The sequence below is a fragment of the Chanos chanos genome, chromosome 8 (genome assembly GCF_902362185.1).
Source record: "Chanos chanos chromosome 8, fChaCha1.1, whole genome shotgun sequence".
Classification (NCBI taxonomy): domain Eukaryota; kingdom Metazoa; phylum Chordata; class Actinopteri; order Gonorynchiformes; family Chanidae; genus Chanos; species Chanos chanos.
In genome coordinates this window covers 2,589,572-2,604,360 of record NC_044502.1, presented here as the reverse complement: position 1 = coordinate 2,604,360, position 14,789 = coordinate 2,589,572, and the positions used below count along the sequence as shown (strand labels likewise).

The 14,789-nt window shown below is 44.7% G+C and overlaps 1 protein-coding gene across 1 annotated transcript in view; it reads left to right on the top strand.

Annotated features, from left to right (window-relative positions):
- The first annotated feature begins 3,426 nt into the window (after positions 1-3,426).
- Positions 3,427-14,789, top strand: part of abcc4 (ATP binding cassette subfamily C member 4 (PEL blood group)) — a 41,419-nt gene continuing 30,056 nt past the window's right edge. The window contains exons 1-6 of the mRNA XM_030781823.1: positions 3,427-3,506; positions 5,240-5,350; positions 9,075-9,195; positions 10,634-10,858; positions 11,333-11,422; positions 13,692-13,855. Of these exons, the coding sequence (XP_030637683.1) occupies positions 3,433-3,506; positions 5,240-5,350; positions 9,075-9,195; positions 10,634-10,858; positions 11,333-11,422; positions 13,692-13,855 (785 nt within the window). The 5' untranslated portion in view covers positions 3,427-3,432. The remainder of the gene's footprint in view (positions 3,507-5,239; positions 5,351-9,074; positions 9,196-10,633; positions 10,859-11,332; positions 11,423-13,691; positions 13,856-14,789) is intronic.

Genomic DNA, 14,789 nt, shown 5'->3' with positions numbered 1-14,789 from the left:
ACCGTGTTACTAACACAAAGAAGAGCCCAGGTTTGTTTCCCAGGGAGAAAACAGTTGCTAAGTGCAACCACTAGTTCCTCCCGCTGTCCTTTTCAACGTATGCTTTGGATTTCTGATCAAGCAGTTTCTGTCTTTATATCACAAACATCCATCGCATTTTTAACAATGCATTGCATAGCATCAGAAAACCTGATGGGCCAACAATATGTGAGACTATATAGTATGTGTGACATAATCAGAACATACAAAATAAGATTGCCGTGAGGACAATGACATGCGCGGTGCAGTGGGTACATTGCTATAGCCATCAAATGCACTTTCAGTCTGAGATCATTTCATTTAACGCCGAGGGCGCCTGGAAAGAGCCGGAAACAGCAGAAGACTGTGTTCTCCACAGTGCCACTAATTAAAGGACCCAATCTCCATCCGACAACCACCCCCCCCCCCCCCCCCCCCCCCCCCCCCCCATCCTCATCCCTACAAAGCCAGGTCTCCGAGGAGTCGTTGCCGAGCAAACACCTGTAAACAAAAATTGCTGCCACCGTGGAAACTGCTCAGAATCCCATGAGTGGATCATGGAGGGAGAGAGAGAGAGAGAGGGGGGGGGGGGGGGGAGGATGAGAGAGAGAGAGAGAGAGGGGGGGGGAGAGAGAGAGAGAGAGGGGGGGGAGAGAGAGAGAGAGCTGGGGGTGGGGGGGCTAATTAATGTTTGACTAGCTGGGAGATTTAAAATTTACATGAACTCTCTCAGTCTCTCTACATAAAACTAAACTAATGTCTAACACTATGACAAGGATCTTCTCCATCAAGGCAGAGGCACCCCCCAAAATGCAAAGCGACACTTCACGTTTCTGGATAACAGAAAAACTTAACTTTATTTTAAGTCAGTTCAGATTCTCCAATAAGGTTATGGTTACAGATGAATGCTGAAAGGTGAGTGATATTAGTATTCAGCCCAATAATCATGGTGAACCATTAACTAGAAATTATCTGTAACATTGGGATAACACAGTTATAATCAATGAGACTTTCTCACAGACCTGACAGGCCCGGGGGGGGGGGGGGGCATTTGTATTATAACACAGCCAGAGATCAACAGTTGCAAACATCACCCTGAACACAATATAAACATCTTATAAACATACCCCATCTATACGTAATCAGGCAGGTTGGTCCTGACTCAATGAAGACTGGAGAAAAACAGGTGTCAGTTTCTCTCTGCACCTGGCCTGGCCTAAAAGTGGCCCCTTCCCTTACGCTGTTTGCCTGGTTTCTGTGCTGCACATGTCTTGACTTCGTCGGTTAATCATCAAGCCCTTGTCGGGTATAGTCACAGCGTTATGCATTGATCAGTAAGTCGTCTAGTCCTTGAATATTCAAAGACCCGTTTTCAACTCAGTGAATTCAAGGAAATAAAGTACTATCAAGAATGCAAACTGAGAAAAATAAATAAATAGCTGATCCGAATCAGTTTAATTTTTTACGTTGACAACATTGGAATTGTGTTCACTCCACACTCAGTTCCATGATGGGGTAAGGAAATGGCAGTCTACAATATGACAAGCATCACAAAGTCTATGGAGACACTAGTTAATTTCTGGCCCCCTCCTTTTTTTTTTTTTTTTTTTACAAACACAATCAAGGAAGTTTGAGAGTGAGAGTGAGAAACACTGATTTTCACGGATTGCCTCAGAAATGACTCACTGCACAAATGGAGTTATTCAAAAACAGACGAAAAACAGACAGGTGACTCAGAGGTTTGCTGACCTGAACTGAACTTACTCAGGGTGAATAATAAACTTTTTTTTTTATATAATGACGCCAGAAGATGCGAAGTCATTCGAAGACGAGTGTGGGATAAAGTTTACACTTGAGATGACTGTACATATGATTTGAAAGAGAAAAAAAGTGTACGTTTCGTAAGTCGGGTCATAGCTCACGGTCGTTTATTTTACATTTTATTCTTGCGAAATCTGAGAATATCATCGGCACGTTTGTAATTGTTGTCATTTCGCACACAGCCGGTGCATTTAGAGATAAATTACAATGATCATTTCGATTGTAGTTTGGTATCGAATGTAAATGGGCAGAAACGCTGCATGAAGGTTGCTCTAATTAAAAAAAAATATTTCGTCTGTGAGAAATCAAAGTTGTATTCGAATGTTCTTACAGTTCTTACAGATAAGAAGGGGGGGAAAGTGGTTTCACACGGAACGCTAATCTCAAGTATTAAGTTTATCACGAGATTGCAATGGAATCGAAATAGCACTGATCCTTGTTTTATGGGTTTTTCAGCAAGTATTTTAGAAGGAGGAGGGACTGCGCGCGCTAATCCCTCGTGCCGGCGGTGAGCTATTGGGGTTTTCGACCAGGGGCAGTCGTCAAGGGTCCAGAGCCTGCGTGAGATGACAGTTTATCTTATACCGTGGTGCTGTAAAACGTGACACAGCTGGACCGCTGCTCTCTGTTTAACCGAACTTAATGCTCACTTACTCATGTGACGTCGCCCCTCCCCAAGTCCCGCCCATCAGTTTCCCACACTGGGCAGGCAGGCCTCCAACAGCTGCCGCCGGTTTTGAGGATCCCCTATGTGTGTGTGTGTGTGTTTGTCATCGTAGCCTTTATCAGCATAGTAGCTACCTGCACTGTCTCGCTGCCACATTTCCTGAGTTATTCGGAGAGAAGAGAAGGATTGGAACAGGGGACAGGTCGCGGACTACTCTATGTTCTGTGAATATTCTAACATCTCATTCCACAACGTTCCACAACACTCATAAAAGCAGCATCCAAGGTTGCTTGTTTCAGCACAGGTTTAAGTATGCATCAGTACATTCCTTGTCTTAGTAACGTCACTAATTCAAGGCGTTGAGTGATTTATGTGAAAGTATCGAGTCTGTGTAACATGGCCCGTGGTAAGATGGTACATTTTGCATTTCAGATGTTTGCGTGTGCAGTTTTCAAAGCGAAAGCAAAACTGATGTTCAGTGATCAGTATAATAAATGGCACCCTACGTGCAACCGCTGATCACCGTTTAGTTGAGTGTAGCTTAGCTTACTTTACGGCACTTTTGTCGAAAGCACGATGGGCAGCCTGTTCAGAAAACTGGAATACACTATTCCAACGGTGCAAATTCACCGCCCTGCCAATTTCCTTTATTAACCCTATGCTGAAAGATTGGCCAATGAAATGACAAACGACAAATTTCAGCCAATCCCCGGGCTTCAGAATAAATTTGGGCGGTGGCTTAGATTACAGTAACTCTTCCTTTACTTGCGCTTCGTTAAACGCTGAGGGTCCACAGTCGCCCAGTCATCATCGCATGCACGCGATGAAGTTACACAACATTGCGCGAGCTATCCTTGTCGAGCCGAGTAAAGTTTAGAAGCTGCACGTGTTGGTCTGGCCGTGTCTCGGAAAACTTGCCAGTCAACATGGAACCCCTGGGCAAAGATGCGAAGACAAATCCATCAGCTACGGCTAATCTCTTTTCTCGGATCTTCTTCTGGTGAGTTGGCTACGCTATCTCGAGCTGCTAATCTATGGACCACAAGTTTACCTGAGTGGGTTGTGACCGTCGTTGTTACGAAGTAACAACCTGCGTTTAATGCAGAATGAAAAACAGTCCTCCTTGAACAGCCTAACCTGTTTGAATTTCATATGGAACAAACAAACACATCCTCCTTATATACTAAACTGAGCGTAGTTGAAAACCACCACCTTTTACCTACCAGGTGAAAACCCCAGAGAGTAAAGTAGATGTATTGTGCCGAGTTTCGTATTGTTTCAAGTCAGTACAATCGCGAGAAACCTGCTTTAACAGACAATTGCCTTTCGCTGCGGGACACGCTGTGAAACTGTAGCCCGTGACCTTAAACAAGAACTCTCCACGTACCAGGGGTGTTACAGTAATCTTTATTTTCTCCTGGCGTGTGTTCTCCTCAGGCGAAGCTGCTAACAGCGTTACACCATGACAATGCGAGTTGAAGGGTATATCTGTAGAGAGCTCGTTATTACGTCGGCGAAAATACTTCTTAAATCCTTTCGACAAGATATACGTACATTACGATCTTTTCTTGTCTGTCGCATTGAAGAAATATGTCTTAAACCATGATTTTATGGCTCATTCATTTACAGTTGGTGAAATTTCTGATTTCACAACTATTTAGCGATTCGCCTCACTGAAAAGAAGTTTTCAAGGAGCACTGAATTAATAAAGAGACACTGTTGGGACAAACAAAAAATAAAAACGAACAAACAAAAAACAAAAATTGAAATGATTACAAATTGACGAATAACGCGTTATCTTTCCCAGCGTGTGGACTGAATGAAGTTTGCCGGCTGCATCATCACGGAAAGTTCAGCTTGACCATGTACCGTTGTTTTCATCATTTCTCCCCACCGCTGACGCACTGCCCTGTCTTATTAATGGCATCACTCCTAGGTTTCCAGTCAGGAGATTTTTTTTTTTTATGTTTTATGATTGTTTCATGGAACAGTTTGTTTGCATAGGCCACACAAAACCTAAACACGCTGCTTGTGACGAAAGCTTCGGGGATTGAGTTTTTGAAGTGGAGAGGAAGCGGAGGAAGGGCATGTTTAGATTTAGAAGTTTCCCTTCTTTCTCTCTCTCTCTCTCTCTCTCTCTCTCTCTCTCTCTCCCTTGCGCGGCAGCAGTGTATTTGGCTGTATTGTCCTCGCGCTCTGTTGCAGGACTCCTAATACAACTACCCGTTTTTGTGTTTTGTAGACTTGAGTTATCGTTACAGTCCTGTTAAACTGTTTTCTACTGAAATCACAGATAGGCTGAGAGACCGCTTTTAACTCAAGATTCTTACAGCCTAACTGTAGATCTGCTGTCAGTTGATGCTACGCAGTGTTAATCGTATTCCAGTGCACTAAATGTTTGAAATGAAAGAACCAAATGCCAAAATGCCAAATGTTTTTTTTTGTTTGTTTGTTTTTTTTGGTGTGCTTGCTCAACTGCACTGGATAGAGACCTTTTCCTAAACTTCATTCCACTCGTCTAGGTTAGACAGCAGAACAGTTAGAAACATATATCTGGCTGATAGACCAGAGTCTGTCTCTAGTCTGTCTGCACTGTGCGGTTGTTTTTCTCTATCATTAAATGTGCACAGAGATCGAGAGAGAGAGAGAGAGAGAGAAATACAACATGAAATTAAAAGCTGAATGGTGATGAGATTCTCAGTGTTTTTTGTCTTTTTTTCTTTTTCCCATCAGCTGGCTGAATCCTCTCTTCCGTATCGGATACAGACGAAGACTGGAGGAGAGTGACATGTTTAAAGTGCTACCAGAAGACAGCTCAAAGAGACTGGGAGAAGAGCTGCAGAGGTATGGTGGTGACGAAAAGTACAAACACACACACACACACACACACGTTTGTCATTAAGCTCCGGCGGGGACTTTCCAGGCCTTCTAGTGGAGCCAGAGATGATCAGTCTAACTACAGCCCAAGAATTAGTATATCACATCTTGTTTTAACCATGACAACAGTTCAAAACGACTACTGCAAGAACAACAACAACAACAACAACAAAAAGCAGTTTTATCCAGCTGTGGGCTAGTAAATTTTCCTCTACTGGGTCCCCACATGTTGGATATTTATGTCCTCTGAGAAACATCTGGTCCTCACAATACCACATCAGCCTAAACAACACACACACACGCACAGGCATGCGCACGCACACACGCACGTGCACGATAACGCTCTCGCTGAACACAGAAAGAGTAGTTAACCAGACTAAGGGTCGCATTGGCTGTAGCTGTTTACTCTGGTTTATTCTCATATTTGTCAGTGAGTACAAGCTCCTTTAAAAAAAAACAAAAATAAAAACAAAGATAGCGTGACCATTCCCCCTCCTGTAGAAAATCAGCTCCATCCTGAGGCGTAGGGTTACGAGGCATAGGGTTATGTCTTTAGGCTTGAAGAATCTCGTGCTCTTTGTGTTGCTTTTGTAGTGCATTTTGTAGTGACAGAGGGGCCCTAGCTGTGTAGCAAATACTGTTAAAAAAAAAAAAAAAAAAAGACTCAAACCTCTTTCATCCTGGCGCTGAACTGTTAGCGTCTGATACCTCAGACCTGTGGTTTAATGTTGGGTCAGTGTCGGTCCTTTGACTGACAGGTTTTTTTCACAGGTCGTATAGAGAGAGAGAGAGAGAGAGAGAGAGAGAAAGTGAGAGAGAGAGAGAGAGAGAGAGAGAGAGAAAGTGAGAGAGAGAGAGGGAGAGAGAGAGAGAGAGATGTTTTAAGTGCCAACTGCTGTATGTCTTCAGCTCCACTTGGTGAAAGGGCAGGAGAGCAAGACAGTGACCGAAATCCAGTCCTCTGACATACAGAGGCTCCCTCACCTCATTATGTTTATCAGGTTATTTAGTCGAGTCCCCGGGCTGAGACGGGAACATTGCATTTCTGTCAAATGCACGCCGTTCTGTCAACTGTTAATGTGTCAGCGCACGCACACACACACACACACGCACTCCCCTTCTTGAGAACTCTGACAGTGTGTTAATGAAAAACAGGGAAAGACTGAGACAGAGGTCTGCCCTGATGTGGTTGATTAGGACTGGAACAGGGTTTATGGCATCTTCAAGGCTGTTTACAATTGTGTCTGTAGCAATGTCCATTGTGTTTTATCTGTCACAATGGCGTTATATAGCTTTGCTGTTCTGAGAAGTCAAGGAGGGTGAAGAGGTGAAATGTCTAGGGTCACTGTGGGGACTTGTGTGAGTGTAGTCACAGGTTTAAAACAGGACGTGGAGGTGTATGTGTATGTGTGTGTATGTGTTTGTTTTCCTATGACCTCTGGTTTCCTTTGACCTCTCTCTCTCACCCACTTACTTGCTAGCTCAAATGCTCAGGTCACATTCATTTGCAAATAAGCTCATTGAACAGATTATAAAGACTTTTTTTTCTCAGCACAGAGACATAACAGGACGAACAGAATGAGGTAAATGCCGTTTGTTGCGCGTGGCAACTGTTTGTCTCTGCGTCGTTTTCATGCTGAAGGAGAGCGGAGTAGGCAAGGTATATGAGCTCACAAATGATAGATTCTGCTTCGACGAAGAACCGACACCAACATCCCTGGAGAAGCCCGTCGGAGGCCTCGGACGTGGGTATGATGCGAACTTAAAAGACACACAGGTGCAGGTGCGACAACCGAGGGAGGATACACTTGCTGGCCTCAAGCACATGAACCACACTGCCCTCCCAGGAAAGCTGCAACTTTGGGCTGCTTCCTCGTCTGACGTGGTCTCCCACCCCATGGTCTCCCACCATGCACAAAGTTGCTCTATCCCAGGTCGGCAAATTGGAGAAGCTGATCAGCTCACACGTGAGGAAGTGGCTTGGATTACCAAGATGCCCCAGCAGAATGAGTTTGTATGGAAATGGTGTCCTCTCACTCCCAGTTTCTGGCCTTACGGAGGAATACTAATGTGCCAAGGTAAGAGTGAAAATGACGCTCGCTCGAAGAGTCCAGGGACACCGTCGTGAGAGAAGCCGCTCCACCACTTAACAACAGGGAGTAAATTGCATCCGACAAGAGCGACCCGGGGCGTCCCGCATCAGGACCACTGGGCGTGGCCAGGGACTGGAAGATGCTCTCTGGCATAGGCCAGAAACTCACCTTTCCCCCCAGAAATCGTCAGCACCAGCCTGAGACCAGATTTAATCTCAACGGCGTGTCTTCGTGGCTGAACTGACGGTCACCTTCGGAGGATGCTGCGGACGAAACACATGAGCAGAAGAGTTTGCGATACACCATTTTCCCCAGTGGACGTGAGTGTGTGGCACCAGTTGCCGAGTCTGACAGGCAGTCGAGGAGGAAAGGAGATGCGCACGCACAGATGAGATTCTCCGTTCGCTTGCCTTTTTTTTCAATGCCGTCGATAAGCAAGTGTACATGGTATGATAACTGTCAATTTTCATACCACGGTATACCGTGAAACCGGTATACCGCTGCAACCCTAGTAGGAGGCATACTGCTCCCTGTTGTGGTGATACCGTAGATTCGTTATCAGTTGTTTCGGAGGTTAAGCTTTTGTTATAGATAAGGGGCATACGACCCTATGTTGAGGGGGAGTACACCAGTTTTGTTATTATCAGTGAGCTCTATAAGGGTCGCAGCTCACTGCGCTGCATGAAGTGAACGCAGCTGTCAGGCTCTCGGAGCAGAGGTTCTGTATTAGGACGCTGAGGCACAGAACTGAAGGCGTGTCCCAAAGAACACCCGCTGGTGATTAATTTTCTGCCCAACGTCGGGAAAACTCCAATCAAGTAAAGTGCAGATAGATGGGGATTATAACACCCAGTCCTAGTAACCAATCAGAGACAGGATAACGGGAAACGTGTGTGTGTGTGTGTGTGTGTGTGTGTATTATGTGTATTTGTGATAGAATCAGATGTTAAAGTCAGTGTGGGTAGAATTAGCAGTCATTAATAAGAACAGCGGAAGCCAGGAGTTGTTAATTACGCTGTAATTAGCCTTTCAGTCTCCTGTCTCATCCTTCTCTGTCTGGTTGAGTGGACACGGTCATCTGCCAAGCCAGGATTTGGGATGAGTGGGTGACAGCATACAAACCATAATTTAGTGTAATTTGTTCATCTCAGCTCAACTGTTTAAACACCCACGGTGAAATTCACCTTAGATCAACAAGGCCGGAAACACACCGGGAAAAAAGGTTTATACAGATCAAACCCTTCATCCACTGAAGTGTGTGTTTAATGAACAAATGTATTTTATCTTTTTTTCTTTTTTAATCTTTTGTAGCAGGTGAAAGGTTCATGTTTTGAAACAGATACTGCTGGTGTCTCTTGCCTGAAGCACCGTGTAGATTAAGATTATGTGGATGCTGTGTTTGGATTCTCTCGAGAGTAAATTATTCTCTCCCTGGTGTGTGTGTGGTGTGAAGAAAGCTCTTGTTCAAACTGAATTCGCAGTTTTACATTGGACTCTTGAAATGAACCTCTGACAGCTGTCAGTTTATTCACAATAACGTTCTCCCTCTTTCTTTTCTTTCTGATCTCATTCATTTTCTCCTCTTGTTCTTTCTTTAGCTATTGGGAGCTGGAGCAGCAGAAAGCTAAAAAGGAACTCAGAGATCCCAAACTAACCAAAGCAATCATCAAATGTTACTGGAAGCCCTATGCCGTCCTGGGTATTTTCACCCTTATAGAGGTACGTTTGTAAGACTCACTGCGAGCAAGACTCACGGTTATTCGTCTGACTGCCCTAAAAATCACATGGTTAACTGGGTAAATGTGAAAAGGTTGGGGGGGGGGTGCTGGGGGTTCACTGGAGTTACAGCACTAGCCTTGGGTGAAAACGAAGCTAAACTTTGCCTTGGTGTGGTAATTCCACCGTAGGCTGTTGCACAATTTGCAGACTTTGCAGGGTTTTGTTCATTTGACAGATGGTCTTATCCAGAATGTGTTATCAGGAAAAGCATTCCGATCTCAAGTCGGAAAATCAGCAGTGTGTCTTTGACACAGTCTAAAACCCAAAAGATGGAGAGACTTCGTAAAAACCCTCTGAGCCCAGTGGCGTGACCGGGAAGAGTGGAGTCAGACCTCGGAGCTGAGTTTAGCAATCGTGCAAAACTCAAGATTAAACAAATGAGCATATGCCCAAACCAGTTCCTCATCTGCAGTGTAGCCAGATGAAACATTCTGACTTCACACCCAGAAGGATGACATCACACACACAAACATTAGGATTACAGAACTTACACAGCTGTATCAAGGCCCTGAACAGAGATACCAGACTGTGTCATCTGTCCAGACATTCACCTGTGTGTGAGTGTTTCATATCCTGAGACTTAAGTGAAACCACAAAATAAAATTAGATTTCGCCAGCATTGCATCAGGATACAGTGTGAGTAAGAGCAGGTCTCTGAGATAGATTGGATATTTCCCCACATGAGAAATCTTACTGAGAGGAACTGTCAGTGATAATCACTGTAAGTGTAAGTATAAAAGAAATTATTGGTATTTTGAAACAGACCTGGATTTCTGGGTTGTAAGCGTGGTTTCATTCTTTGTTAGATCAGACAAACACTCACACACACACAGTGCAGTATGTGATTCTACATACCATCTGACATTTCTGCACGGTCACACTCAATAAAGTGGAGATCACACCCAGAATGTCTTTTAATGGCTTTTTAGTGTTTTTTTTTAGTGCTGCTTAAGATAAGTTCAGACAATTGAGTGAGTGACCACCTTAAAAATTCGGTTGTTTCGCAGTGCAGTTCTTCATAGAATTGAGTCTGGCAGTTTTCTCAGCATCATTAGTAAAAATACTGGAGTTTTGAGAGAAGGCAGTATTGAAAAATCTCATGTGTGAAACAACGAGTGTGAAGCCACTGTCGTATTTCTGTCGCCTATTTTAACAGATTAGTGTTTCACTGCTGTCTCCAACACATGACAAAGACAATGTTAATGGCATGGCAGTGTGAATATCCATTGTAAACATGGCATTTTCAGACAGCAGTGTTTTTTGTTTATTTGCTTGTGTCTTGTAAGTGTGACTATTGCTTCAATCCCGTTTCGAGACCTGTTTACTAACTGTTTGTAAACACCCCCCCCCCCTCCCCTCCCCCCACCCCACCCAACAGGAGGTCATTAAGGTCATCCAGCCCGTGTTCTTGGGCAAACTGATCCGTTACTTTGAGACCTACGACCCCGAGGACATGGCTGCGCTGTACGAGGCGTGTGGCTACGCCGCCGGCGTCTCCCTCTCCACCCTCGGCCTGGCCCTGCTCCACCATCTGTACTTCTACTACGTCCAGCGCGCCGGCATGAAAATCCGCATCGCCATGTGTCACATGATCTACAGGAAGGTCCGTCTGCCTCCACCCAGTCTCTTACGCACGGGCGAAAGCCATCACACCTGGGTCAAACAAAGTTCAGAAAAGCGTTTCTTTTTTTTTTTAGGCGACAGTACACACGACGAACCGTGTGCGTGTTTTGTGAAAGGTTCATACCCTGCCTGTGCATTCTGCTCCTTGCATTTTAGATACGTGAACACATACAATCCTGCCTCCTGTGGGTTCATTAAACACATCACAGGTTTTAGCTGTTTTATCATTTGCTTCATTGTTTGGGTTGTGCTGATGTATTGTACAGTGTTTTATCTGTTCATTTGTATTGAATGGATAGCATTTAAAAAAAGACAGAGCGGGCGGGGGGGTAGAGTCACTCTGTGGGATGGTTCTTGTGAACGATTAAGAAAGAAAGCAGAGGAGACCCACATTGTTTTGTGTTGTTTGTTGTGTGACTGAATTTAACTGTTTTTTTTTTCATATCGCACGCAGGCACTCTGTCTCAGCAGTGCAGCCATGGGCCAAACTACCACCGGACAAATCGTGAACCTCTTATCCAATGACGTCAACAAGTTCGACGAGGTAAGGAAGCGTCACTTTTCCTGTCCGAGCGCTGTTTTTCGCGGCGTCGGACGACGACCAACCGTTATCACGTGTCTCTCTCAGCGTGGACGAGCCAGGGACGTCTTGTTTTTGGGCCGTTGCTTTTCTAACGAAATCCCCAGAGATACAGCCTGTGCAGCAGCGTTAAACCTGAGTGTGACAGAGGCTTGGAGAGAAGGCGGCATTCCTAAGGCAGATTAAACTAGCTCCCATAAAATCACATACGCAGAATTAAACACACACACAAAACAAGAGAGAGAGAGAGAGAGAAAGGGGAAAATGAAGGAAGATAACTCTCTCCTTGCCAGACGTTTGTTTGGTTGACGTATTAGTACATGTTCAGTTCAGTTCAGTTCAGTTTCATTTGTATAGCACTTTTTTTTTTTTTTTTTTACAATGGACGTTGTCACAAGACACGGGTCATTTTCTGTGAATATATCGTTCCTCACTTGTCCTGTGCATAAATGCATTTCATTACGCTAAGGACACAGCCTTTGTTTTTTATTTATTTATTTGTTTATTTTGTACAACCCATTTTTTTACGATGTGATAATTCAATCTGTCGTCATTATAATCTGTGTATTATCTCCTGTCCGGCGTATCTCAATATCCGTCCCGGGCTTGAATGAGTGTGTGAGTGCGGACATTGTTTGCCTTTGGTGTTGTGTTAATTGGTTCTGTGCACAGCGCTCTGCTGGGCCTTTGTTGTTCTGCTGAGCTGATCGCTAACGTTCGTGGCCAAAAGCGACACGGTTGGCAGCCCTGACGGGGCTGTTTCCAGAGCTACCGCTCTGTCGTTAGCGCCTGGCAAACGTCGAAAAAGGCTTCGGAGAAGGAAAAAAAGAGCGAAAAGAAGCTTTGCCCAGGGCATGGTGACCCTGACTGCGTGGCTGGTTAGAGAAAGAAGTGGAATGGAAGAAAAAGTCGTTTCCACATGTGACCGTAAATATTCTTTAATTGGAACCAGACAAGTGCCCAAAAGAAAAGTCAAACCGGGAAAAAATCAGTAAAATAATCAAAGCCTGATTGGTACAGGTTGGGATGTCTCTCCACCAGTCAAAAGTATTTTTTCTTTTAATTCGTTCTTGTTTTTAATACAGATAAACTTCTTAAACTTGCTAATGCTGTTTGGTGCATATTTGGCGCTGACTGGTTTTCGTTTTTATCGGTCGATTTATTTATTTGGTGGATACAGAATCTCACATCTCTACAGTTTGTTACGGTGACATATCCGAGAACCAACCTGCACCGTTGCAGACGCCAGCTATCGCTCTCATGGGCCGACGAGATTTGGTTTCGTGAGAAGCTTTATTGGCTGTTGAAAAACGTCAGCCCTGCTTTGGTGGTTGAAGTGGAAGACATGTATACACCAGATGAGACGTTCTCTCTTCGGCTCTTTAGTCAAGTTCAGAAATCGCAGCCCAGCGTTAGATAAAAGACCAGTTTAGCTTTTGGATCCGAGCCAGGCTTGCTCTGTGTAGAAAGCTGAGACGCTGTGAGTCAGCGATTTTGTTTGGTGTAGCGTGCTTCTGTTCCTGGTCATTACAGTTAATAGGGCGGTGCATCTGTTGAGGAAGCATGATGAAACAGCAGGTTGAAAAAATTGAGAAATGCTGAAATGCTGGAAGTTTTGTTTTCATTTTTCTTTAAACTGGAAGTTTTGTTTTAAGTTTAGATTTCACCTTTAAATGCAGGGGGGAAAAGTACCATCTCAATGCACTGCAAGCACTTTTCAGGAAATGTTTCCTGTTTACTGTCCCAGGACACACCAGGACAGCCTGTAACAATGACTTTTTCTCCAAAAAACACTCTCACACACACACATACACACACACTCTCACACACACGCAAAAGGAAGGATCCCAGTAGAATGAAATTCAGGCCTGTAATATAGGGACATATGTCAGCCGACATGGGGCAGGAGAATCTACTGCTTGAGAGAGAACAGAAACTTCAGACTTTTAAATACAAACTGTTATGCTGGAAATGGGAAGTGTGTGTTTACAATGTGACGTACGTACACACACACACACGGGTGACTCATTTATGCATGTGAGTGGTGTTCGGTCTTAAGTCATCTCTGTCACCATGTGCCTGCGTTTTCCTGTGCTCTGATTGGTGTTTCTTGTCGACTAGTCAGACCCATCGGCGTGTGGTGCATCAGTATGGAAATCGTGTAGTGGTAAGGTATATGAAGCCTGGTTTTGGATGCAGTCAGAAACACACCCACAATCCCCTCTGTTTGCAGGTGACCATATTTTTGCACTTCCTGTGGGTGGGGCCTCTCCAGGCAGCCGCTGTGATTGGTCTGTTGTGGCAGGAGATCGGACCGTCGTGCCTCGCGGGAATGGCCGTCCTCGTCTTCCTCATGCCGCTGCAGACTTTGTTCGGACGACTTTTCTCCAAATTCAGGTGTGTACACAGGCACACACAAACACATGCATATACACACACACACACACACACACACACAGACACACACACACACAGACACGCACACGCACACACACACACACACACACACACACACACACACACACACACACACAAACACACACACACAGACATACACACACACACAAACACACACACACAAACACATGCATATACACACAGACATACACACACACACACACACACACACACAAACACACACACAAACACATGCATACATGCACAGACCTGAGAGGACGAGAAGGTGTCAGAGAAGGGTGGGGGTGGGAATGTGTTAGGGGTGGGGGTGGGGCTGGGGGGAGAGTCTATGCAATATCTAATACACAACCCGTGAAACATGTATTAGTCTATGTATTGCAGTGTAACGAGTGGATGCATTGCAGTACACTATGCATCTCTGCCTGGCCACACACACAGACATTCACACAGTATAGTGTCACACACACAAACCCCCATCACCACCAGCGACAATGACTTTTCCTCTAAATTCAGTTCACTGTGCAGCCGCAGGCATACATGCACTCTCACACACACAAACACAGACACAAACACACACACGCCAAAGGAAGGAGTCCAGTGGAAGGTAATTCAGGCCTGTCATATAGGGACACATGTTAGCAGACAAGGGGCAGTTAGTGCTTAGTTATTGCGGTTAGTGATTTCCCTGCGGTTAATCAGTAAGTTAAAGGAAAGCTGTAGACCCTTTGTGTTTGCTTGGGACTGCTCCATAAACAGCCTTAATCTTTGGACTTCTCCGTTATACCCGAATGAACACATATGAGACATGTCTGTGTCTAAAACTTTGTCTGAACTTTGGGGTTTACAGCTTCCCTTTCATTAACGATCAACACATGTCACAGAAAACGCCCGTTAACGTTTCCTTGTTTCAGAA